The sequence below is a fragment of the Oncorhynchus kisutch genome, linkage group LG25, assembly GCF_002021735.2.
Source record: "Oncorhynchus kisutch isolate 150728-3 linkage group LG25, Okis_V2, whole genome shotgun sequence".
NCBI lineage: Eukaryota > Metazoa > Chordata > Actinopteri > Salmoniformes > Salmonidae > Oncorhynchus > Oncorhynchus kisutch.
The window spans coordinates 22,572,290-22,599,141 of record NC_034198.2 but is presented as its reverse complement, the minus strand read 5'-3'; the positions used below and the strand labels follow the sequence as shown (position 1 = coordinate 22,599,141).

At 44.7% G+C, this 26,852-nt stretch overlaps 1 protein-coding gene across 6 annotated transcripts in view; it reads right to left on the bottom strand.

Annotated features, from left to right (window-relative positions):
- LOC109869915 (putative sodium-coupled neutral amino acid transporter 10) overlaps positions 1 to 21,785 on the bottom strand; it is a 32,698-nt gene extending 10,913 nt beyond the window's left edge. For 2 of the 6 annotated variants that reach the window (XM_031804502.1, XM_031804503.1), the window contains exons 1-10: positions 21,105 to 21,766; positions 20,607 to 20,770; positions 20,309 to 20,402; positions 16,530 to 16,673; positions 14,121 to 14,245; positions 5,699 to 5,801; positions 5,349 to 5,531; positions 5,117 to 5,228; positions 3,988 to 4,094; positions 3,579 to 3,738 (exon numbers count right to left, since the gene is read on the bottom strand). In XM_031804502.1, coding sequence (XP_031660362.1) covers positions 3,579 to 3,738; positions 3,988 to 4,094; positions 5,117 to 5,228; positions 5,349 to 5,531; positions 5,699 to 5,801; positions 14,121 to 14,245; positions 16,530 to 16,673; positions 20,309 to 20,402; positions 20,607 to 20,770; positions 21,105 to 21,203 — 1,291 coding nt within the window. In that variant the 5' untranslated portion in view covers positions 21,204 to 21,766. Of the gene's footprint in view, positions 1 to 3,578; positions 3,739 to 3,987; positions 4,095 to 5,116; positions 5,229 to 5,348; positions 5,532 to 5,698; positions 5,802 to 14,120; positions 14,246 to 15,717; positions 15,843 to 16,529; positions 16,674 to 20,308; positions 20,403 to 20,606; positions 20,771 to 21,104 lie in introns of all 6 variants that reach the window. The other 4 variants (XM_031804499.1, XM_031804500.1, XM_031804498.1 and 1 more) reach the window with 4 other exon arrangements.
- Between the last annotated feature and the right edge of the window lie 5,067 nt (positions 21,786 to 26,852).

Genomic DNA, 26,852 nt, shown 5'->3' with positions numbered 1-26,852 from the left:
GGATGAAAAATATGTACATAAAGATATATGAATGAGTGATGGTACAGAACGGCATAGGCAAGATGCAGTAGATGGTATTGAGTACAGTATATACATATGAGATTATAATAAGTGGCATAGTTTAAAGTGGCTAGTGATACATGTATTACATAAAGATGGCAAGATGCAGTAGGTGGTATAGAGTACAGTATATACATATACATATGAGATGAGTAATGTAGGGTATGTAAACATTATATTAAGTGGCATTGTTTAAAGTGGCTAGTGATACATTTTTTACATGTATGGCAGCAGCCACTCAATGTTAGTGGTGTCTGTTTAACAGTCTGATGGCCTTGAGATTGAAGCTGTTTTTCAGTCTCTCGGTCCCTGCTTTGATGCACCTGTACTGACCTCGCCTTCTGGATGATAGCGGGGTGAACAGGTAGTTAAAACGTTTTATCCTCTCCACTACTGTCCCGTCGATGTGGATAGGGGGTTGCTCCCTCTGCTGTTTCCTTAAGTCCACGATCATCTCCTTTGTTTTGTTTTGTTGAGTGTGAGGTTGTTTTCCTGACACCACACTCCGAGGGCCCTCCCCTCCTCCCTGTAGCCCGTCTCGTCGTTGTTGGTAATCAAGCCTACCACTGTAGTGTCGTCTGCAAACTTGATGATTGAGTTGGAGGCGTGCATGGCCACGCAGTCGTGGGTGAACAGGGAGTACAGGAGAGGGCTCAGAACGCACCCTTGTGGGGCCCCAGTGTTGAGGATCAGCGGGGGGGGGGGATGTTGTTACCTGCCCTCACCACCTAGGGGCGGGGCGGCCCATCCAGTACCCAGTTGCACAGGGTGGGGTCAAGACCCAGGGTCTCGAGCTTGATGACGAGTTGAGGGTACTATGGTGTTAAATGCTGAGCTGTAGTCGATGAACAGCATTCTCACATAGTTATTCCTCTTGTCCAGATGTGTTTGTGCAGTGTAGTTGCGATTGCGTCGTCTGTGGACCTATTGGGGCGGTAAGCAAATTGGAGTGGGTCTAGGGTGGAGGTGATATGGTCCTTGACTAGTCTCTCAAAGCACTTCATGATGACAGAAGTGAGTGCTACGGGGGGGGCGGTAGTCGTTTAGCTCAGTTACCATAGCTTTCTTGGGAACAGGAACAATGGTGGCCCTCTTGAAGCATGTGGGAACAGCAGACTGGGATAAGGATTGATTGAATATGTCAGAACCTCTGTCAGGTTGGATGGGGAAAGTCGATGCACAGCTATTTCCAGGTCTCTCCAGAGATGTTAGATCGGGTTCAAGTTCGGGCTCTGGCTGGGCCACTCAAGGACATTCAGAGACTTGTCCCGAAGCCACGCCTGCATTGTTTTGGCTGTGTGGGGAGGGTCGTTGTCCTGTTGGAAGGTTAACATTCGCTCCATTCTGAGGTCCCTGAGCACTCTGGAGCAGATTTTCATCAAGGATCTCTCTGTACTGTGCTCGGTTCAACTTTCCCTTACTAGTCTCCTAACCCTGCTGTTGAAAAACATCCCCACAGCATGATGCTGCCACAACCATGCTTCACCGTAGGGATGGTGCCAGGTTTCCTCCAGATGTGACACTTGGCATTCAGGCCAAAGAGTTCAATCTTGGTTTCATCTGACCAGAGAATCTTGTTTCTCATGGTCTAAGAGTCCTTCGGTGCTTTTTGGTGGGCTGTCATGTACCTTTTACTGAGGAGTGGCTACAGTCTGGCCACTCTACCATAAAGGGCTGATTAGTGGAGTGCTGCAGAGATGGTATTCCTTCTGGAAGGTTTTTCTATCTCCACAGAGGAACTCTGGAGCCCTGTCAGAATGACCATCGGATTCTTGGTCACCTCCCTGACCAAGGCCCTTCTCACCCAATTGCTCAGTATTGTCGGGTGGCCAGCTCTAGGAAGATAGTTCTAGGAAGATTCTTGGTGGTTCCAAACTTCTTCCATTTAAGAATGATGGAGGCCACTGTGTTCTTGGGGACCTTCAATGCTACAGATGTTTTTTTGGTACCCTTCCCCAGATCTGTGCCTCGACACACTCCTGTCACGGAGCTCTACGGACAATTCCTTCAACCTCATGGCTTGGTTTTTGCTCTAACATGCACTGTCAACTGTGGGACTTTCCAAATCATGACCAATCAATTGAATTTGTGTGGGAACTCCTTCAAGACTGTTGGAAAAGCATTTCTCATGAAGCTGGTTGAGCGAATGCCAAGAGTGTGCAAAGCTGTCATCAAGGCAACGGGTGGCTACTTTGAAGAATCAAAAATATATTTGGATTTGTTTCAACACTTTTTTGGTTTCTACATATGTGTTATGTCATAGTTTTGATGTCTTCACTATTATTCTACAAATGTAGAAAATAGTAAAAAATAAAATAAAATTTAAAAAAATCAATGAGTAGGTGTGTCCAAACTTGACTGGTACTGTATGTAAATAAGGTATATTCTTTTTAATCAATTTGCAATAATGTCTAAAAACCTGTTTTCGCTTAGTAAATATGGGGTATTGTGTGTAGATTGATGAACATTTTTATTTAATCCATTTTAGAATAATGCTGTAACGTACCACAATGTGGAAAAAGTCAAGGGGTCTGAATACTTTCCTGAACACACTGTATATACCAATATGTGTGAGTGTGAGATCCACTAGATGGCAGCAGAGATCTAAACTATAAAGAGATGCAACACTAATGCTGACATACTTGCTACAGTACAGTCTAAGAGAGAATCAGGAGAGAATGAAGAGAAAATGACGAGAGGGTACAGAGAGAGAGACCCATGCTTCTGTTCTACTGGCCTCACTAATCTGCAATAAACAGGAAACAGGTGTGGAAGGAAGTGGGCGACTATCAGTCAGAGGGAGGGAGAGAGCGAGATAGAGTGATAGAAAGAGGAAAACGGAAGGCAGAGGATGGGGCTGTGTGAACTGTCCTCGCTCGTATGTGTGGAGCTCTTTCTAATTTTTACGATCCCCCTCTTCTCCTCTTATCAAAACCCCTCAAGCCCCGAGCCTGTCTCACTCATCTCTCCCCTCATTTCCTCTGTCTGTACCTCTCAACCCCTCCCTCCATGCCACCTCCATCTGATACCACTGTTACAGGAAAGAGCTAGCAGGCATTTCAGCTGCCCAGGAAAGGGGGAAGAGGAGAGGGAGTAGGTGAGAAGGAAAGGGGGAGAGAGTGGGGAAGATGAGAAACCACTGGAGTTTGAAGGGCATCATTCTGGCTCCATCAATGTCAAACGCTGCTTCTCTTCGATATTATCAAGTGGTTATCCTCTACCCCCGTCTGTCAGTCTGTCTAGCTGTCTGTCAGTCAACCCAATATATTCCCCCATTTATCTGCGGTTCCATATTTCTTTGTTTTAAGATTGCTTTCACCTTTTGGCTCTTGTTCTCTATACTCTCACTTTTCTGCACCTCTCTCTCCAACAATGACATCAAAATGTGAACTTTGGAGTTTTGAACATTGCAGATCTAGAACTGATTAGAATAGAATAACAAAGAACAGAATAGAATGGAAAGTTGACTCGGCGATGGAACATGGCCTGTGGCTATAATAGTAATATATGGGCTGTACCGTTCCGTATATCAGGAACATCAGGAAGGACCCCAAAGATGGCACTCTTGACCGATGCAGGGGGAGGAGGGGCCTGCTTGGGGGTGGAGTCACTGGCTGAGATTGACAACGTGGTAAGGGTGCTGACCAGCAGGATGCCTAACCCCACCCATAACACCAGCTATAGAGGGAGAGAGAGAAAGATTATATAATAATAAAATATACCATTTAGCAGACGCTTATCCAAAGGTATGTACACATTTTACATATGGGTGGTCCCAGGAATCAAACACACTATCCTGTTGTTGCAAGCGCCATGGTCTATCAACTGAGCTACAGAAGACCACCAGAGAGAGAGAGAGAGAAAGAGAGAGAGCGAGAGAGGGATGTTGGTCAGTGATGGGGTTAGTGGGGATAGTGTGTGTGGTACCTGTGCAGTGAGTCCATTCTTCTGGATCTTTCTGTAGATGAGTGCGGGGCAGATGAAGCAGATGAGGGAGCCCATGGTGGCTCCAGTCAGTCCCAGGATGGTCTCCACTACAGACATAAGAGCATAGAGAAACAGTTGCACACAATCCCTTGGTTGGCTAAAGCGACATACTCTAGCTGACAGTGTACCACGTGGGTCTGTGCGTCTGCCAGGCTAACAGTCCTCATCCGCTCTCATCTTTCTCTCCACCTCTTCCTTCACCTCCACACCATACATACAGTACAGGGACAGGGCTTAGCCTTCCTGTTCAATCAGAAGTCAGTATCTCCACACCATCTTTCAACCCATCTTGCCCATGGCCCTGTCCCAAATGAAGCACAAACATACACCCCCCCCTGATCTAATCTAGTACAAGCTTCACTTCCAGAACCTGTGTTTCAAGCCAGTACCAATGCCATCCTCCTTCCGACCCAACCCCTCCCTCCCTCCCCTGGGCAGGTCTGTCTGGGCGCTGGGCCCAGGCCCCATCTCTCATCCTGGGAACCCAGGCTATATTGTGTCCCTCAGATTTAGTGTCTGTTCCCCCTGGAGTCCCTCCTCCCCCTTCCTCTCTATTAGCCTGATTAGATACACACACCCCAGCCAAACACAGCAGTGTGTGTGTGTCCCCCTACCCAAGCACAGCCCTAACAAATAGCCTTACCAAACAAGATGAATAAAACATTCAAACTCACCCCAACCTTCACATCTAGATCATTATTACAGCACACAGACAACTAACGGAGACCACTAAAGAACAAATGTGTGCTGTGGGGGTCTATGAGCCAGAGGGTGTGTGTGTGTGGCTGTGTGAGGAAGGGAGAATAATAGCGCTATCTTCCTGTCTGTTCGTCCAGAGGAGATAAAAGTAGAGGTGTGATTTAAGGAGTGTGTTAAGAGTGTGACGGTCACTGAGTCATAAACTCATATTCACACACGTCGTAAAAAGCGTGAGTTACAACACACACATAAAACAACACATGCATCATAAAGGCCTGCGGACATACAAACATAAGAACACACGAACAGTCGCGCACACACACACACACGTGAATGCCCGCCTGCACCACACGCACATACAAACACACACCATTGGGGATGAGGATGCCTCCCAGCATGGTTCCGAAGACGATGGCAAGGGTGATCATCTTAAAACGAAGTGGAGGCATGTACCCCCCTGCAGCAAACGTCCCGTCCTTCTGCTGGGGGACAAAAAGACTCATTATAACAGTATTCTACAGTAAAGCTCTTCTGGTTAGGGAATGATCATTTCTTATCACTGTTTACTGTGTGTGTTAACCTTAATTTGTGTATAGATTCACCTGTTGTTCGAACAGCATGGTGTTGATGGCCTGTCTACAGGGCAGTATCATCATGGGGAAGCCCACAGCCACTGACATCATGAAGCCCACCCGGATCATCTCTGTCACCAGGTTAGAAGGGAAGTTCATCAGAACGTTACCGGCTATGTCGTCCGTGAAACTGACGTAACCAAAGAAGCCCACCTAGAGAGAGGAGAGGAGGAAGAGGAAGGAAGGAGGGAAGAGGGGAAAAAATCTGTGATAAATTCAAAAGCCACGCACACACACACACACCAAAACCATCGTATAGAATGATGTACTATGCGGTGAAGACATCGAGACGGGAAGTGACATCAGCGTGCACCACTAACCGTGATGTAGAAGGTGGTGACGACATTGAGGGAGGTGGTGAAGATGGTGCTCATGCGTTTGATGGAGGGCTCGTCCAGACTGTCGTAGGTAGGCAACACCTGCCTGTAAACAAACAACCAGCACACAAACTACAGCTGCCACATCAGACAGGACTAGACAGGTCAAATTTCAGGGCAAACTTTGTGCTCTACTAAAAAAAGCTAAAGTTTTAGTACAAACTTTGTAGTCTGGTCTCCTCTCTCTAAAGACAACAGCCGTCAACATCAACTGGGGATAATTCATTGTTTTGGGTTTTTTAAAGATCATAATCAAATCAAAATCAAATTAGTATATTTGAATCAAAGAATAAGATATTGGTCGAGGCAAATTGGTCATGAGAGGGTAAAAAGGTTTATCTGACGGTTTAGAGCTCTACTCATTATAGATGGTGAGATTGAACAGCGAGAATCAGCATTGGTATCCTATTAGATTAACACACAGGGAGAGAAAAACAGCTCATTTCACAAAAAGGCAGTTGTGGTTTCCGCACAGTGTGTGTGCGACACCGTGTGTGCATGTGCGTGTTCGTGCGATGCCATGCACAAGTGTGTGTGTGTGTGTGTGTGAGAATGAGAGTGGGTGAGGCTGTCTGTCAGTCAGGGAGGGGTGCAGTAAAGTACTGGTTATTATCTCTGAGAAACGGGCTGTCTGTCATCAAGCAGCGCTGTAAAAGAACAGGCCAGCAGCACATTAACAGGGGAATGTACAGGCCTTCTATATAACAGCTAGTGTTCGACGAGGGTTAGAGCATTATAACCTTTCTTGGCCGTCTTTTTTGCACTCACTTTTGTGTGTGTGTGTGTGTGGGGGAAAGAGAGAGAAAGAGAGAGCATACAGTTACCATGTCTCTCTACCGCATTCTCTCCCTCTTTCTGGTTTTTATGGGTGTACAGCACTGTCCCACAGTGCTTTTCCTTGACACCTGTTTAAACTCAGAAGCTATTCCCAACTTATAGCTGAGCTCAAATAAAACAGCTTACTGGAACGAGACCTCAAACCTGTAGAGTACTGTACATTCTCTCAATATACCTCATTCCAATGTTTTTTCATTCTATTTATAGTTTACAACCATCTGTAAAATAGTCCAATGTATGTTTTCTTATTCGGTTTATATGGTCTGTAAAACAGCGTACTATAGCTATTTATTTGAAATACTTCTTGACGTCAAACTGAAACTAACACTCCAGCATGTGTGGGTAGAGGGACAGACATGGTCTTCATATTGCTTATCTAGTTTGTTTGACTCCACAGCAGTATCACAGAGGGACATTTTCATTAGTGTTTGTCTATTCTATGACTGCACAGTTTCATAACTCTATAGTCTTGGCCTGGTTAATGGTGATATTAAGTCGCGTTATAAATGAACGTAAACAGCTTTAATAAAAGGTCATAAAAAGCGTATGTGTTGAAAGATGTTTAATCAGTGTGTGAATACATTAGATGGCAGCCGCCCATTGGTCTGATTAGCGGTTTGGCTGAAGCAGCATGGAGTCGAGCAGCGCTCCGCTCGCTGTCTGACCACTGGCCAACAGAGGGCCCTGCCAAATAACATTCATCACCGCTAGAGTGTGACACACACACACACACTAGGACAGGCCCGTGCGTGCGTGCGTACACACACACACACACACGAGAGTATTGTTACCTCAGTGGGATAATTATTCTTGTTCCAGTCTCAGCACCAGTCAGCCTCCCCCCCCCCCCCCCCCCCAAAAAAAAACTCGCCCCAATAAACCTTACCCAATCACCTCCAAAAAACTCAAATAAAAATTCCTTAAGAAACTTCATACATGCAAACCGTAAGCGTATGTACCAGTCAAACCCAAAACCCGAACACCCAACCCAGTCCAACCCCAAACACATCTAACCCCCCCACCCACCCAAAACCCTTCCCCTTTCATCCCAGGCACCATGGCAATGACAGAAGAGAGGAGGCAGTGACAGAACATGCAGATGGAGGTGAAGATGGGAGGGAGGGAGGGAGGGATGGATGGATGGGTGGGTGGGTGGATTATGCTGTTGAATTCCATACTGTTACTGTCACTTGTTCACTCAAGCTTAACATTGTTGTCATCTATGGTCCACCAGGTGCCTTTAGAGAGTTCCTCAATGAACTTGACACCTTGATAAGCTAATTTCCTGAACATGGCTCACAGCTCTTCATACTGGGTGACTTCAACCTCCCAACGTCTGCCTTAAATAATTTATTTCCACCTCTTTCTTTCCCCTCCTTGCCTCTTTTGACCTCTCTTCCCCAGTCCCCTCCCACTCATAAGGCAGGAAATATGCTTGACATCTTTACTAGAGGCTTTTTACCTACTAATCTCACTGCAACCACCCTCCAGGTCTCTGATCACTAATATGTTTCCTTTTCGGTCTCCATTTCCTCCAACCCTACCCACTCAGCCCCTACCCAGATGGTTGTGTGCCGTTGCCATCTTCTCCCTCGCTCTCCTCTTCAATCCTATCATCTCCCCCTTCTGCTAAATCCTCCCTCCTGCCTCCTGATTCTGCCTCTTCAACTCTACTCTCCATCCTATGACTCGCACAATCCCCTTTCCTCCCAGCCGGCTCGGCCCTTCCCTCCTGCCCCGTGGCTGAGTGACTCATTCCGAGCTTACAGAACAGGATTGCGGGCATGGAGGAAGCTAAACTATTGGAGACCCTATCATCCTTTCACTCCCTCCTGTCCATCTTCTCTTCCTCTGTATCCACTGCTAAAGCCACTTTCTATCACTCTAAATTTCAAGCTTCTACCTCTACCCCTAGGAAAATCTTAAACCTTCTCCTCCCTCCTTAATCCTCCACCCATCCCCCTCTGTGGACGACTTTGCCAACCACTTTGAAAAGAAGGTTGACGACATATGCTCCTCATTCACTCAGCCTTATTGATTCTACTGATCCCACTCACACAGAACTACCCTACACCTTGACCTCTTTCTCCCCTCTATCTCCCCTCTAATCCTGCAGGTGAGGTCCGGCCACCCGACCTGCCTGCTTGACACCATTCCCCCTCCCTCCTCTAGACCTCCTTCCATTCCTCACTTCCCCCATCCCTGACCACTGGCTGGCCGAGCACATCGATGGGGCTGTAGTGGAGCGGGTCGAGAGCTTCAAGTTCCTCAGTATCCACTTTCTAAGGATCTATCATGGTCAAAACACACACCAAAACAAAGACGTGAAGAGGGAACGACAATGCCTCTTTCCTCTCAAGAAGCTGAAAAGGTTTGGCATGGGCTGTCATATCCTCAAAAAGTTCTACAGCTGCACCATTGAGAGCATCTTAACTGGCTGCATCAACACATGCTATGGCAACTGCTTGGCATCGGGCCGCAAGGCGCTAAAGAGGGTAGTGCGTACGGCCCAGTACATCACTGGGGCCGAGCTCCCTGCCATCAAGAACCTCTATACCAGGTGGGGTCAGAGGAAGGCCCAAAAATATTGTCATAGGCTCTTCTCTCTGCTATCGCATGGCAAGCGGAACCGATGTACCAAGTCTGGAACCAATAGGACCCTGAACAGCATCTACGCTCAATAAATAAAACTGGTAAACTGTTAGTTAAATAGTTCACCAAAGAGCTACCCAAACTATCTGAATTGACCCTTTTTGCAAGTCTTTTTTTTGGGACTCATCACATACACTGCTGCTACTGTTTAATACCCATCACGTTGCATAGTCACTTTATTCAGAGGTTATATGTACATATCTACCTCAATTACCTCGTACCCCTGCACATCGACTTGGTACATATACCCCATGTACACTGCATGACCAAAAGTATGTAGACACCTGCTCATCGAACATCTCATTCCAAAATCATGAGCATTAATATGACTTGGTCTCCCCTTTGCTGCTATAACATCCTAAACTCTTCTGGGAAGGCTTTCCACTAGATGTTGGAACATTGCTGCAGGGACTTGCTTCCGCTCAGCCACATGAGCATTAGTGCGGTGAGGCACTGATGTTGGGCAATTAGGCCTGGCTCGCAGTCGGTATTCCAAATCAATCGCAAAGGTGTTTGATGGGGTTGAGGTCAGAGATCTGTGCAGGCCAGTCAAGTTGTTCTACACCGATCTTGACAAAGCATTTCTGTATGGCTCTTGCTTTGTGCTCAGGGCCATTGCCATGCTGAAACAGGAAAGGGCTAAACTGAATCGTCTAGAATGAAAAACAGCCCCAGAACATTAATTCTCCTCCACCAAACTTTACAGATGGCACTATGCATTCAGGCAGGTAGCGTTTTCCTGGCATCCGCCAAACTCAGATTCATCCATCGGACTTGCCAGATGGTGAAGCGTGATTCATCACTCCAGAGAACGCATTTCCACTGCTCCACAGTCCAATAGCTTTACACCACTCCAGCCGACGCTTGGCATTGCGAATGGTCAACTATATATGCATTGAGCATGCCTGATGCTTTAAGCTCACTGTTTGATGAAATAAGACACAAATGACTCAAGAGGGAGTCAGAGATCAAGATAACAAGAAGAAAATTAAACTGAACCTGTCCCGACCATCCTCTTCCCGCTCCTACTGGCTTTCGCCGATTCTGCCGTTACTATCATGAAGTTGTCGGTAACAGGCTAAACAAGGAGTCGGCAACCTTTCTCATGTGTAATGCCAATTTATTTTACCATTTCTACCGATCTGTGTGCCAGTTATGGTTTTCATAGAACATTTTCGTAGGACAGTTTCCTTTCGTTTAAATAACGTATTCGTATCTTAAAATCATTGTCATGTGGTTAACCAAATTTCTATCCAAATCTAAATTAAAATGATAAACTATGTAAAAATAGCCTATAAAGCCAACAAATAAAAACATTGCAGCCTGCAGGTAGAAGATATCCTGATAAAAATAAATATCAGATAAATTGCAATGGCTACACATGGCCTGTCTGCAATAACCTTGAAACATTGGATCAACTATTAACTTGGGTCTGGCCTGAAGTTCATTGTACATTGAACATTGTATACAATTCTGGGCCCTCAGAGTGTAAAAACTTTGTTTACTTGCTGTTTGAGGTGAAGAAAACATTATTTTGAGAAGCTCCACAGCTCATTAGTGGTGGTGTATTAAGCCAATCAGAAATACTACAACATCCCCAAATGGGCCCATTTTATATGCCTACATTTGTGAGCAGGCCAGGTAGCCTATAGGCCTTATTCTATGTGTAATCAGGTACGCATCAACAGTGAAGAGGCAACTCCGGAATGCTGGCCTTCTAGGCAGAGTTCCTCTGTCCAGTGTGTGTCCTTTTGCCCATCTTAATATTTTATTGGCCAGTCAGATTTGGCTTCTTCTTTGCAACTCTGCCTAGAAGGCCAGCATCCCAGAGTCGCCTCTTCACTGTTCACGTTGAGACTAGTGTTTTGCGGGTACTATTTAATGAAGCTGCCAGTTGAGAACTTGTGAGGCGTCTGTTTCTCAAACTAGACACTAATGTACTTGTCCTCTTGCTCAGTTGTGCACTGGGGCCTCCCACTCAATTTTCTATTCTGGTTAGAGCCAGTTTGCGCTGTTCTGTGAAGGGAGTAGTACACAGCGTTATACGAGATCTTCAGTTTCTTGGCAATTTCTAGATGGAATAGCATTTATTTCTCAGAACAAGAATAGACTGACGAGTTTCAGAAGATAGGTCTTTGTTTTTAGCCATTTTGAGCCTGTAATCGAACCCACAAATGCTGACGCTAAAGATATTCAACTAGTCTAAGGCCAGTTTTATTGCTTCTTTAAATCAGAACAACAGATTTCAGCTGTGCTAACAATTGCAAAAGGGTTTTCTAATGATCAATTAGCCTTCTAAAATTATAAACTTGGATTAGCTAACAACGTGCCATTGGAACACAGGAGTGATAGTTGCTGATAATGGGCCTCTGTACGCCTATGTAGATATTCCATTAAAAATATATATTATCTGCTGTTTCCAACTACAATAGTCATTTACAACATTAACAATGTCTACACTGTATTTCTGATCAATTTGATGTTATTTTAATGGTCAAAAATGTGCTTTTCTTTCAAAAGCAATGACATTTCTATGTGACCCCAAACTTTTGAACGGTAGGGTATATATTTGCCTCTGCTCGACTAAAGAATATCTTGGGTCTACCAACAGCCTATCGACCAAACAATCGACTAGTCGAATAATTGGGGTCAGTCCTAGTATATTGCCAAGTTATTGTTATTCATTATTACTTTTCTATCATGTCTCAATTTTCTTTCTCTCTGCATTGTTGGGAAGGGCCTGTAAGGATTTAACTGTTAGTCTACACCTGTTGTTATTTGTCACGTTTTGTATAACATTTTATTTGGCTTGTCCCCTCTGACTTCAAAATGTTCGTTCCCCTCCTTAAGAAACCAACACTCAACCCCTCTGCCGTCAAAAACGACCTACCGGTATCCCATGTTTCTTTTCATTCCAAAACACTTGAGCGTGCCGTCTCTGACCAACACTCTCACCAGCTCTCTCAGAACGATCTTCTTGACCCTAACCAGTCAGGCTTCAAGACGGGTCATTCAACTGAGACTGCTCTCCTGTGTCAGAGACTCTCTGCACTGCCAAAGCTGACTCTCTCCCTGTTCTCATCCTCCTAGATCTACCTGCTGCCTTTCGACACTGTCAGGACTGGGTGTCTCAGGTTTTGCACTCTTGGATTGCATCCTACCTGACACGCCACTCCTATCAGGTGAAGAGGATCTTTGTCTGCACCACGTTCTCTCACAGGGCTCGGTTCTAGGCCGTCTCTTCTCTCTATATACACCAAGTCACTCGGCTCTGTCATATCCTCACATGGTCCCTCCTATCATTTGTATGCGGATGACACTCAACTACTTTTCAACTCCCCCCCCCCCCCCTACTGACACCCAGGTAGCGAAACGCAGGTATCTCAGCTGGGATGTTGGCCCACCACCTCAAGCTCAAAAAGAAGGAGCTGCTCTTCCTCCCAGAGAAGGCCTGCTCGTTCAAAGACCTCTCCATCACAGTTGACAACTCCACGTGTCCCCTTCCCAGAGTGCAAAGAACCTTGGCATGACCCTGGACACCATGTCGTTCTCTTCAAACATCAAAGCAGTGACTCACTCCTGCAGGTTCATGATCTACAACATCCGTAGAGTACAAACCAACCTCACACAGGAAGTGGCGCAGGTCCTTATCCAGGCACTTGTCATCTCCTGTCTGGACTACTGTAACACGCTGCTGGCTGGGTTATCCGCTTGTGCCATCAAACCCCTGCAACTTATGCAGACCACTGCAGCCCACTTGGTGTTCAACCAAGCTCGCATCCACTACAAGACCATCGTACTTGCCTATGGAGCAGCTATCTTCAGGCTAGGCTCAAACCCTACACCCCAACCCGATTACTTTGTTTTGCCACCTCTGGTCTCTTAGCCCTCCCAGCTCTTCTCTGTCCTGCCCCCCCCCCCCCCCCCCCCCCTGCCCATCTTCCAAAAACAATCTGAAACACTAACTCTTCAAATCTTCAAATAGTATCTTAAATAATCCCACAGCACCCTGCCTCGCACCACCCCTACCCCCCAAAATAATACAACAATTTATTGCCTTTCGGTTGTCCGATCTAGCTATTTTAAGATGAATGCACAAACTGTAAGTCAGAGCGTCTCCTAAATGACTCAAATGTAGAGGAAGAAAATGCTCTCTTGGTCCATCTCTCGCTAGTTACATTGTAGATCCTACTCTTTACTCCTCAAGATCTCCAATCAACATCTCGTCTCCAGGCTTCAACAGCCTGTGCTGTTGTGATAAATAACATATTTTCCCAGGGCTAGAATGCAGTTCCTGGCAACCCATTATAAAACCCACACCGAAACAACATGATGCACTTTTGTTAGACAGATACAACTACAGCAGGCGACTGCGTCTAGAAGTAGAAGTACCTGGCAATAGAACAGGGAATGAAGTAGCCGATTGGTTAAATGTGAAGCCGTGAAAGTGAAACAGCAAACTCCCCCAACAAAAATCCCCCACCCCTAACTCTGTCTCCGTCACCTTGCAGACTAACCCTATAGCCTTTGTGTTGTCTGTATGAATTCAGGTAGTCATGCTCCATTCAGTACATTTATCAGTGTTCTACATGCAACAATAGCACATTTACAACATATTAGGAGCAGCATGAAAGAAAGACCACATGACTATCATGTCCATTCTACCCATTCTATTTCTGTCTATAGACTCTACATCCTGGTCATGTTCAATAGGCATGAAACAGGAAACTTTTGAAAACGTATTGGACAAGTTTAGGTATGTATTTTTTTATAAAGTGTCTCGGACTTCTTTTTGTGCCTAATGAACACAACCCATATCCTATCACCCTTTCAGGGACTGCGCAGGAGGGGCGGGAAGGGACTGGGAGGTACTTACGACTGACAGGCGAAGGCCATGCCACAGATAGGGAGGCAGCGAAAGACACCGTCCCAGCGCACCAAACTGACCCGCCCCAGCCAAAAGCCACTGAGTAGCCCGTGTTTGAATGAGGACAGCACCATCTGAGGGAGGGAGGGGGGAGAGCAGGGGGGAGTTATGGCTTGAACCAAAAGAAGAACAGGAGGATTGAAGAGGAGGAGAAAAGCCCATTCTGAAGGCCTGTCTGATCATGAGTGAAAGAATGAAGGGAGGAACCGGAGAAAATGAATTTGAACACAACATTTAAAAAACGAGACAGAATATACCATGTTGATAAAAAAGTCTCCTCCTGCCCAAATAAGGCTGTGACGATATCATCCTCTCGAACCTGTTAGACATTTACACATGCCCAATGCCCAACTTGTAGGGCACATTTAATCGAATGGTAATCTAAATTGTGATATTGACATGCGCAATATCCATATGACAAGAGGCTGCGTTATTTTGAAACAGCCATCTGTAAGGCCCGTATTTTTACTTTGGATTTATTGCTTAAGTTGACAGAGTTCTCTCCGCTCCATCACTCAGCCAGGCAGTTTCTCGTGCTCGAGATTCACTCTGCATGCATCGACCAAACAGCATGCAGTCAACAGATTTTTCCCAAACAAGAACACAACTTTCCACCTTACTTCTTAATATAAATCCACATATTTTCTATATTATACTATTTGTTAGTGTAACTTGCTCTTAGTTGGCCTTAGGAAACTGCAAATATGCCTAAAGGTTTCCTGTTAGCTCCTAATGCTAATCCACTTGTTCTTAATGAGAGACAGCTTGTTCTTAATCAGAGAGGAAAAGGTGAAGAACATTCTAAAATCTTTGTATGAATGTACCTATCCATTTAAATCTAATTAGGTTCCCATGGGAAAGACTGACCAACACTTTGGTTCCTGCTCTGTCACAACCATCTCCTCCCTTACTTTTCATTTGTTGTCATGCGAAACAGAACTGCATTCCAAGTGCCCACTGTATTCCAACCATAAAATTAAAATCATTATTCAATTTCTATGATTCCAACAGTTTAACCAAGTGTTTTGATCAATAATCGCAAGTAAAATAGCAATATTTGGTACAAAAATAGCAATTTGATTTTTACTTATTTCGTGCAGCCCAACCAACTAAAATGCAGAATTTAAAGACTGATCAAGAAAATAAATAAATATTTCTGAGGGGCAGATGTTTTGATCGGTATGGCATTTACTGTCTGTAGTTGATTCCCATATCCAGCTCCAGAGGACCAGAGAAAGAGAGCTCCATGAGCATCCTCCACATCAGAGGATGGCAGTTTGGGGGGACAAGGGTTGAGCAACCAATAATTGTGCACCCCCTTTCCTCCAAACCATAGACACACAAACAACCTAAAGACAAACAAAAATGAATTTGAAGAGGGGAGAGGAAGTGGAAATGCGAGGATTGGATTGGAGATTGAGAGGGAGGATGCTATTACTTTTAGGAGGTGGTAGGTGGGTTGGGGATTGAATTTTGTCCCCTTTAGCGTCGGAGTTGATACCTTCCCCCAGGTCGGAGTTCAAGGATTGTTTCCATGGTTACTTACGGGTGACAGCAGAAGGTGGTGGCGATAATGGGCAGGCACTGTATGACGCCCCTGACCCGCCACAGGTGTACACGCTCGAACCAGGAGCCTGAGATCAGGCCGTAACGCAGAGAAGACATGACTATCTACAGCAGCCAGCCAGACAGCAGTCAGCAGCAACACAGGAGAGGAGAGAAACAGTCACAAGGGAGAGGAAGGTAGAGAGAATCGTAAAGGAGGTGTCAGAAAGGAAGGGGGGGGGGGGGGGGTCAGGAACGGCAGTGATAGAGAAAGAAGTAGGAGAGGAAGGGAGATACATCAGTTAGAGGGTTAGTGGTCTGGACCAAGGTGGGTGGAGGTCAGGGCCAGGACTGGTTCTAATCCCAAACACAACAGTACTCCAACTCACAGTGGTGTTCAGTAGAGATGTCATGATTGTACTACAGGAGGTTGGGGCAGAGCACAGGATAGCACAAAGAGGCTACACTATACTACAGTAGCAGTACTAAAGGCTAACTGTGTAAGCAGTGCAAATACTACAGAAATTCACAGAGCCATCGACAATAACATCAACATCAATACATTTTCGCAATAGGGTCAAAGAAAAGGCAAGGGAGTCACATAGTGTCAACAGTCATTATTCTATCAGTGTGAAACAGGAATTAGAAACACATATCATCATGATAGAAGAGCCATAACTCTTTGTAAAAACCTATCGAGTAAAATGTATATTAGCAAAACTCTTAACATTTTACCCATCTGAGTATGGCCCTCTTACACCTGCTGCAGACAGCCCTGTACCCCTTCCCCTACCCATGTGGTTTTGGTCTCACCGTGAACATGAAGAACGTGTAAAACATGAGGGCCATGGCAGAGAAGGACTGGATGGATGACATCAGGTTCCTCTGCAGACTGAGAGGCAGCACGATAAACAGAGACACCGTGATCAGCAGCAGCACACGGAAACCAAATGACACCTGCGGAGGGCGAGAAAGGACACAATCTCTAACCAATCATACCACGCAAACAATCAGTTCGAACAAAATCAGCAACAGTACAAGGAAACCAAGTGTCGTGCAAAAAGTACCTTTTGAGTTGTGGAGACAACAAGAGGCAACACGACACATTTATTCAATCATTTGAAGAAGAACAATCCCCTATTTTATGAAGATTGAGCCATAGCCAGCCACCTACAGTGCATTCTGAAAGTATTCAGACCCCTTGACTTTTTCCACATTTTGTTACATTACAGCCTTATTCTAAAATGGATCAAATTGTTTCCCCCCCTCCCCTGATCAATCTACACACAATACCCCATATCGACAAAGCAAAAACTGGTTTTAGAAATGTTACCAAACGTATTAAAAAAAAATACAAAATTGAAATATCATATTTACACAAGTATTCAGACCCTTTACGCAGTACTTTGTTGAAGCATCTTTGGCAGCAATTACAGCCTCTAGTCTTCTTGGGAATGACGCTACAGGCTTGGCACAACTATTTAAGAAGTTTCTCCCATTCTTCTCTGCAGATCCTCTAAAGCTGACAGGTTGGATGGGGAGTGTTGCTACACAGCTATTTTCATGTCTCTCCAGAGATGTTCGATCGGGTTCAAGTCCGGGTTCTGGCTGGGCCACTCAATGACATTCAGATACTTGTCCGAAAGGCCACTCCTGCATTGGCTTGGCTGTGTGCTTAGGGTCATTGTCCTGTTGGAAGGTGAACCTTCACCCCAGTCTGAGGTCCTGAGCGCTCTGGAGCAGGTTTTCATCAAGGATCTCTCCGTACTTTACTCCGTTCATCTTTCTCTTGATCCTGACTAGTCTCCCAGTCCCTGCCGCTGAAAAACATAGACAGCATGATGCTGCCACCACCATGCTTCACTGTAGGGATGGAGACAGGTTTCCTCCAGACATGATGCTTAGCATTCAGGCCAAATAGTTCGATCTAGGTTTCATCAGACCAGAGAATCTTGTTACTCATGTTCTGAGAGTCCTTTAGGTGCCTTTTGGCAAACTCCAAGCGGGCTGTCATCTGCCTTTTACTGAGGAGTGGCTACTGTCTGGCCACTCTACCATAAAGGCCTGATTGGTGGAGTGCTGCAGAGATGGTTGTCCTTCTGGAAGGTTCTCCCATCTCCACAGAGGAACTCTGGAGCTCTATCAGAGTGACCATCGGGTTCTTGGTCACCTCCCTGACCAAGGCCCTTCTACCCCGATTGCTCAGTTTGGCCGGGCGACCAGTTCTAGGAAGAGTCTTGGTGGTTACAAAGTTCTTCCATTTAAGAATGTTGAAGGCCACTGTGTTCTTGGGGACCTTCAATGCTGCAGAAATGTACACTTCCCCAGATCTGTGCCTTGACACAACAGTGTCTCAGAGCTCTACGGACAATTCCTTCGACCTCATGGCTTGGTTTATGCGCTGACGTGCACTGTCAACTATATAGACAGGTGTGTGCCTTTCCAAATCATATCCAATAAACAGAATTTACTCCAATCATGTTGTAGAAACATCTCAAGGTTGATCAATGGAAAAAGGATGCACCTGATCTCAATTTTGAGTCTCATAGCAAATGGTCTGAAAACTTATGTAAATAAGCTATATTTTTTTTATATATATATATATATATATATAAGCAATAATGTCTAAAAACCTGTTTTCACTTTGTCATTATGGGGTATTGTGCAAAAAATTATGAGGAAAACAATTTTAGAATAAGACTAATGTAACAAAATGTGGAAAAAGTCAAGGGATCTGAATACTTTCCGAATGCACTGTACATTAAGCAGGCATTGATTGCTAATGCGTTTTCAAGTAACACCCTACGAAACCACAACCCGCAGACACAGAAATCACAGAGGCTGTCACCCATCTATCATATGGCCAACGACATGACTCATGTCTACACTTACATGCACACTAGTAATTCTATATTAAACTGATTATGGCACTAGGCCGAGTATGGCATTAGACACGTAAACACCTTAATCTGCTTATCTTAATCTGCCTAAATCATACTCAAAGTAAGTGTACACCAATTAAAAGCACAAGCTTCCTTCTTCTTTTGTGCATGTGACACATGAACATTAAAACCAAGAATGAGGTGAGTTCGGGAAAACTGAATGCATTAATCTTAGAAATTGTTTTTAAATAGAAACTTTATATGTCCGAACTCAGAATCAAATAGGCTACCCTGATTTCAGATGTATCCATGTAAACGGAATCATTAGGGAAATCAGTATTCTTGCAAATAATGTAAATGTTTAAATCTGACTATTCACAATAATCATATGTAACTGTAGACGGCTTCAAGAAGATAAAAAAAATATATAATAATAATAAGCTGGACAGGAGATAAGACTGCATTTCTCCCAAGTCGCCATGCCAACACTATATAACAAAATGGAGAAGTTGAAACAGAGTTCACACATGTTGTTTACAACCGAGCCCTACATTCCTTTGAAACTACACTTGATGAGTAGTTTCAACTGCAAGGTCGGGGCTTGCAAACATCATAGGCCATCGCGTTGTTGACTGGACCAAACGCGGTAAAGGCCATCGCGTTGTTGACTGGACCAAACGCGGTAAAGGCCATCGCGTTGTTGACTGGACCAAACGCGGTAAAGGTCATCGCGTTGTTGACTGGACCAAACGCGGTAAAGGTCATCGCGTTGTTGACTGGACCAAACGCGGTAAAGGTCATCGCGTTGTTGACTGGACCAAACGCGGTAAAGGTCATCGCGTTGTTGACTGGACCAAACGCGGTAAAGGTCATCGCGTTGTTGACTGGACCAAACGCGGTAAAGGTCATCGCGTTGTTGACTGGACCAAACGCGGTAAAGGTCATCGCGTTGTTGACTGGACCAAACGCGGTAAAGGTCATCGCGTTGTTGACTGGACCAAACGCGGTAAAGGTCATCGCGTTGTTGACTGGACCAAACGCGGTAAAGGTCATCGCGTTGTTGACTGGACCAAACGCGGCAAAGGTCATCGCGTTGTTGACTGGACCAAACGCGGTAAAGGTCATCGCGTTGTTGACTGGACCAAACGCTGTAAAGGTCATCGCGTTGTTGACTGGACCAAACGCGGTAAAGGTCATCGCGTTGTTGACTGGACCAAACGCGGTAAAGGTCATCGCGTTGTTGACTGGACCAAACGCGGTAAAGGCCATCACGTTGAATAACTGGACCAGACTCCAATGTTTTGATCACAGGCTGCACCTTGCAATAAGTAGGCTACGTGTTAGATGTTTTTAAAGCAATTTGACTTCATTTAAATTATAACAATGATTGGGCCTACTTATACATAATTACACAATCATAAGCTTTATATTCCATTGGTTAATATGTAGGTACAATAATCCTATCTGCTATCATATGTATAACATATTTGTTTAATTTGTTTTTTATTCAGTTAGCATGGTATGTATTAATTCATATGATCTCATTTTAGAAGAGATGTCCTCTACCCAGACACTTGTATTAACCATGGCTGATGGAATTACCAAGCTTTTCGCAATATCTGGCCCAAAACATTGGGTATTTTGTCCAAATCATGCAGCCTCTATTGTATTCTCTGATTGCTTCTGTAATTCAAAACTCTTGACTCCTACCGGTAGGCCCAACAATTGGGCGAAGAAATTAGAGCCCAGGTCAGCGATGACGACATAGAAGGCAATACAGGTCCCCAACATCAGACCTATCATACTGTAGAGGAAGAGCAGGAGAGACCAAGAGAAAGTGGGAGGAAGAGGGAGAGAGACCAAGAGAAAGTGGGAGGAAGAGGGAGAGAGACCAAGAGAAAGTGGGAGGAAGAGGGAGAGAAATTCAGATATTAGCATTTGATCAAGGCTCTAAAGACACAAGACATACATCAAAACAGTATTGGCTCTCAAAGGAAAGGACACATACCTGGTCTCCACCAGTGTTTTGCCTGGTTTGCCGTAGGCATGGAAAGCTAGGCCAGCATAGGTCCTGCGTTTGGTGCTGTTAGCCGTGTGGACCAGAAACATACACGACTGGTGGGTCATCCACGAACAGAAGAACAGCAACAAAGTCCCCAGCACTATCCCACACTAGAGCGAGAGAAGCAGAGACAGAGAGGGTTAATTTCAAAACTACAAATATGGCAACTCTGTCATACACATTTCAGTTTGACAGGGGCATGATGGGGGCCTAAAACTGCAATTCGGTACAAAGATGTCAAGATCAGCATAAAGCATGAGGTGCACAGACTGTATAATGCACCTGTTAAGGCGCGTGGAAAGGTAAACACGGAACAAATGTTCACTCATTACCTGCCGTCACACTAGTAGCTTATCGTGAGTTCAAAGTCGCTACACACGATAAGATAAACTACATCTGCAATGGAATACTCGTGTGACCGGTGTAAGATAGCGGAAACCGTACCTGTTTGAAACAGAACGGCATGGTCAGAACGCTCACTCCAACGATGCTGTTGACCACGTTCATGATCAAACCCCAGTTTGAAGCCGCCGCCGCCGTCATTTTGAATGTTTAGGTTTTCTTCACCACACAAAAAACGTTCAATACTACGTAGAGAAATGACCACTGTAAAGTTGCGGCCGTTATTTGGTCCAAGTAACGATGATGACAGTAGTTGAATCCGTCCGATTCTGCTTTGCTTTTTCCAAAGCGTATCCTTTTCAAGAGCTATGTGACGTGGCGCTAGTAGGATAGCTAGAGAAACCAAAACATTCCGAACAGGCAAACTAGATCATTCAGCTAAAATACATGTAGTTATATTTCATTTCACGAAATAAAATACATTTATCTGCATCGTGCATGTACGTTCAAAATGAAAAATTGACAGCTGAAAGGAAATCGAGCTTTTGTTGTTGCAAAAACTTTGTTCAACACACACCTAACCTTAACAGTTTTCGATTCCCTTGATGTTGAAGCTTATGTTATCATCGGTGACTCGTCCACTTGGTTAAAATAGACCGTTATCAATTTATATCCATCACATAACGCTATAACGTTTTATTTTAATATTTACCATGAGGTAAACAACTACAAAAGCTACGGAAATCACTAGTTCCTGAACGTGTACACAGGAAGTATGAATCTGGCTCTTACTCTTCTTCGTCTTTAAGGTTTTATGACAGACTACACCTATTGGTGTATTGCCGCCACCTACTGTATGGATTCTGAACGATAAATAATAAATATCCATTGCGGGAAAATACCAACGTCATATTCAATACAAACAAAATAAATCCCCACCCCACTCCAGGGGCCTGTTGCACAAAAGTAGAATTAAGACATCCGGGATAAATGACTCAGCTGAGCTCAATGAAGCCAAAACATGTGCGTCCAGGCTTAATTGGTTGCACAAAGACCAAGCCAGGATGAGCAGACACGGATTCATTAAGCCAGGTGAAACCAATCCTGGATAGGTGCGCGCTCACGGCTCACTCAAATAGACCCCGCCACAGATCACAGATTAACTGATTTACCATGGCAACTAGAGCCGCGTACTTTTCCCCGTCGGAAGCACAAATCCTCATGGAGGCATACGAGGAGGTAAAATATATAATTGAGAAGAAAGGCAACACCGCCACAGTGATAAAGCAAAGAGAAAAAGCGTGGCAAAGTATTGCAGACCGCCTGAATGCGTAAGTAGTGCACAATTACACACTCACCGCTCCGCTGAAACATCACAATTACAATTCAAATATTTAATTCACATCTCCAAAAATGCAGTTGTACTGTAATTATGAAACGGTTAAATTTTTTATTGAAATGCACTGCAGATATGAGTGAAATTGTGTAAAGTAACTCCATCACACTGTATAAAGCTATGATAAATTTTTTGATATTGTCCATTGACGAACACTCTGCATTGCCAGTGATGTGCATTGATTGGTGTAATATTCCTCATCTTATGATTTCAGATGGTCTGCAATGCTGACTGTGTGATCAGCAATGTTGTGGCAAAATGGCCTGGCTCAGTCCATGACTCCAGAATCTTTCGGGCCTCTGAAATCTATCACAAGGTAAGCCACACAACCCCTATTTATAACAATCATGGCTGTGTCAAGAATATCACTGTGTTTATGAGGTAGTAATGATGAGATTTTGTGTTGACAGGTGAATTCTCTGGTGTGTTGCTGGGAGACAGGGGGTATGGCTGCCAGCCTTTTCTCCTGACACCTTTCACAGACCCCCAGGAAGCACAGCAGGCCTACAACCATGCCCATGCCAGGGCCAGAGTTGAAATGACCTTTGGCCTCCTGAAGGCACGCTTTCACTGCCTTCACAAATTAAGGGTCAGCCCTGTTAGGGCATGTGATATTACTGTGGCTTGTGCTGTCCTCCACAATGTGGCCTGCCTGAGGAAGGAGAGGGCCCCCAGAGTGCCACCAGCCATGGACTGGGACAATCCGGCAATCTTCCCTGATGACGACAGTGGTCGGCTGCTGAGGGACCAATATGTGTTGAATTATTTTAGTTAGTATGTGTGCTTTCAATTTTGGTTAAATATGTCCTGCGGTGGCAGAGGAATTTGGGTTTTTTTGTGTTCGTTTTTTGACGAATTTGGCCTCTTATGATGTTTGTGCGGTATACTGTGTGTAATACAAGGCTGCAGGGAGGCTACTGCATCCATTCATTTGTCTGTTCAGTTGATGTGTATGGATTTGTCCTGCATTTATTTTAGTCTGCAGACATGCAGGGTGTGTTATATACAGACCTTTGAATGTGTATGTATCATTTTGTATAATATGCTTGGATTCTGTGCTTTCCATCTTGTAGAGTCACTGTGACTTCAGTTTCGAAAGGAGCTGATGGTTTACCTGCTTTGTTTTGTCCTTATTCAATAAAGGAACATAATGTTACACATTGTGTTTTTATATTCATATGGAATGTGTATTTGTTTATATGACAGAGTACTAGGGCCACACTGAAGAAAAAGGATAAAGTCATAAATTTATGAGGCTGGTTCTTTCTGCAGAAAAGCTACATATTGTTTTTACAGTTTTGATACTTATGACAATGTGATACTTAATATTCTGGCACATCAGCATGTCTTTGTTTATGAAACCATACTGAAGTACAATTTCACGAAATGCCCCACATCTGTCATTTTAACAACTGTCCTCCTTTAAAACAACTGGTTACAATATTATGACTTGTGTTTTTTTCCCCTCTGTGGCCCTAATATTCTATCATTTTATATATAGCCTTATAGTCTATGGGGAAACTGTAAATTATCTAATGATAGCAACATCAAAAAATAATTTTTTATCCAAAATCATTGAAATTAATGATCACAAACGTTTAAATAATAACAGTGGGTCTAGTTATGTGATAACAATGTATAGTGAGCAGTGAAATAACTATTGGTTTCCATTTGTGGTGACTGCTGACTGACATTAGGGATGAGATTAAATAGATCCTGGAATTTAGCCTGGTCTGGAGCAGGCTAGCTCCACAGAATAAATCTCCATGGTAATTTATACCATAACATATCCTCCTGCCCCCTATCCATCTTTAGTGCAACCGGATTACGGATCAATTGAGCCAGGATCACCAAGATATCCTGGCTTAATCCCTTATCCTAGTTTTGTGCAACAGGCCCCAGGTGCCTGTGTGGAAGGAACATTCATCGACAGGATTCCTTGTAATGCCTCTGCTGTACAATCGCGGAGTCCCGCACTCACAACGATGCCTATTTTCTCTGATTTGTTCTTTGTTAGAGCTGTGCAGTTTATTACCAATGCATCTGGCTCATATTATACCCATATATACTTTTGAGGGCATGGGAAAGTTCTTAGAAATCGTATTAACGCCCAATGTGTAAATTGTCCATACGTCGCACGATGCATTCTGGGCTATTTTGGGACAAGGCGAGTTCTCCTTCAAGGAGGCAATGGGAGTAAATTTGGCGCTTGCTTAGAAACCCAACATTAGCATGAAATTCGGGAACAAGGAGTACAACATTACAAATATTTTCCGAGATGTAAGATAACTAACCTATTCTCTGTAATATCGTATAGCTTTGGAATCGTGACATTACGTACTTTCGTGGAAAATAGTGAAGTTTCTCGACTCCTGACTTTCGAGAAGGGATTGCGTGACGCAGCATGACTATAGTCTGCTGGGTGGGTGTTTACACTGTCTTATTCATTGGGATTCCTATCTCTTTTGTCGTTGAATCGTGACAAGACTGTTCATGATGCGCTTGGGCGTTCTCTAGCGGCCAGGCGTGTTACAGCATTTCGGAAAAATAGCGTCCCTAGATCCAATCCAAAATGAACTGCGTTTGCGCAGCCGCGACCATATGAAAAACCTCCAGGCAGAGAATAGACAATCTTATTTTATGGTGTTTATTATGCATGTGATTAATTGTACTGCACACACAAACAAAAAGTCCAACAAACTGGCCTTAATAGTATCTGCGGCTGAGAGGTTTTTGGGTTTCCAGGACTTCACTGCCAAAACATTGCAAAGATTACTGTCCAAAGATCTAGCGCCAAGTACATTTTTTAAAACTGCATTGTTGGTTAAGGGCTTGTAAGTAAGCATTTCACTGTAAGGTGTTGTATTCGGCGCATGTGACAAAGGGATTTGAAGATGCTCTTCCTTCTCAGGCAACAGAGCCTGTAGGGATGGGTGTTGGCAGTTGAATCTGAATAAAGGACTACATTGAGTTTAGTTTAGTTTACTTTTATGTTCATTCTTTTTTGCTGATATACAGCCAAAACAGTAGGTGGAGGCATGCACCTATAGCATTTGTTTGCAGACCACAGTAATATCAAAGAAGAAGAACCCATACAGTAGGAGGCGGCAATACACCAATAGGTGCAGTATGACATAAAACTTTAAAGAAGAATAGATGTTCTTTGCTTCAGTTTTGTGTATTTCTTCCAAATGTTACAGTTATGACTGGGGGAAAGGAAGACGATCCTATAGGCTAGATCTGTGGTTAGGGTAACTTCCCAGAGCCCTAGTGGTTATTGTGTCATCTGACCAGGCAGGTGTGGGACCAGAGGAGGGGGATGACCCGAGCACTTTACCCCAGTAAGGGCTCTGGGGAAGGGGGATTTGACAGGCAGGGATCCGATGGAGCTTTCGGTGGTGGGAGAGGGAAGGGGAAAGAGTGTGTGTGTGGGTGCATGCGCAAGTGTGTGTGCATCACGGAGGTATGGGGAGGTTAAGACACGAAAAGCCTGGCCATTGTGCTCCAGTGACCCCTCAAAATCAATGTGACAGACTGGTTGATTGGCTGGAGGGTCCTGGCTGTCCACACCTAATCCCTCAAGGTAGGCCCAAGGCCTCGGTTGGGATACGGCTGGGGTCTGAGGGAGTGTGTGTGCTTGCGTGCAATGAGGCCGGCAGGAGATGGGTACATGAAGGTATGGAAGGCAGTTGCCTTGCTAAGACTGGCGGGGGCAGGACCAGGTACATGGCCAGCAGTTGTAGTTAGGGGAATTTTTCTGGGGACACATTTCAGGGCAGATTTGGGAGGATAATCCAGTCTGGGTGAAATTAGACACAGGCATCTGGATTTGACCTACTGACCTCTGTAGGTGACCCCAGGTCGCGGTGGGGTCGCGGGACACAAAGCAGAGTGCTGACCCCTGAGAGGTCAAGCATGCGGACCACTGAATGGAGGCCTTTCTGGGGCCAGGCATGCACACGATTTCCCATGAGCACTGGGGGCTTGAGGTCCTAGGTCTGCCCAGGAAACCAGTGGAGGGAGGGAGGGAGGGAGCGAGGGAGAGGGAGAGAGAGCCCTCTGCTCCAGTAATCACAGTTAATTACAACGCAGCATTAGCCCTGGCCATGAATGGGGTTTTCAACCAGCCTCCTATACAGAGAGAGAGACTGCATGGCCCTGCCTATCCAACTGAACATTGCCTACCTTTGTGCCTCTGGCCCCTCAACATTCTATTAACCCCCTGTCATTTGACCATCAGTAATACACTGGGGGCTAGAGGCTCTAATGACCACTCTGCTAATAGGCTACTAGACTACAGATAGAATGAAGGAATGGACAAAAGATGTCTTCTGGGCTAGATGGTTAGGTCTGGTGTTGTTGTTGTTAAATGGGGAGGCCATGTAGAATCGGAATGAAGCTTTAAAATGCAACTTCAGTTCATTTTAGTTGATTCTGTCTTTGAAAAATGGAGG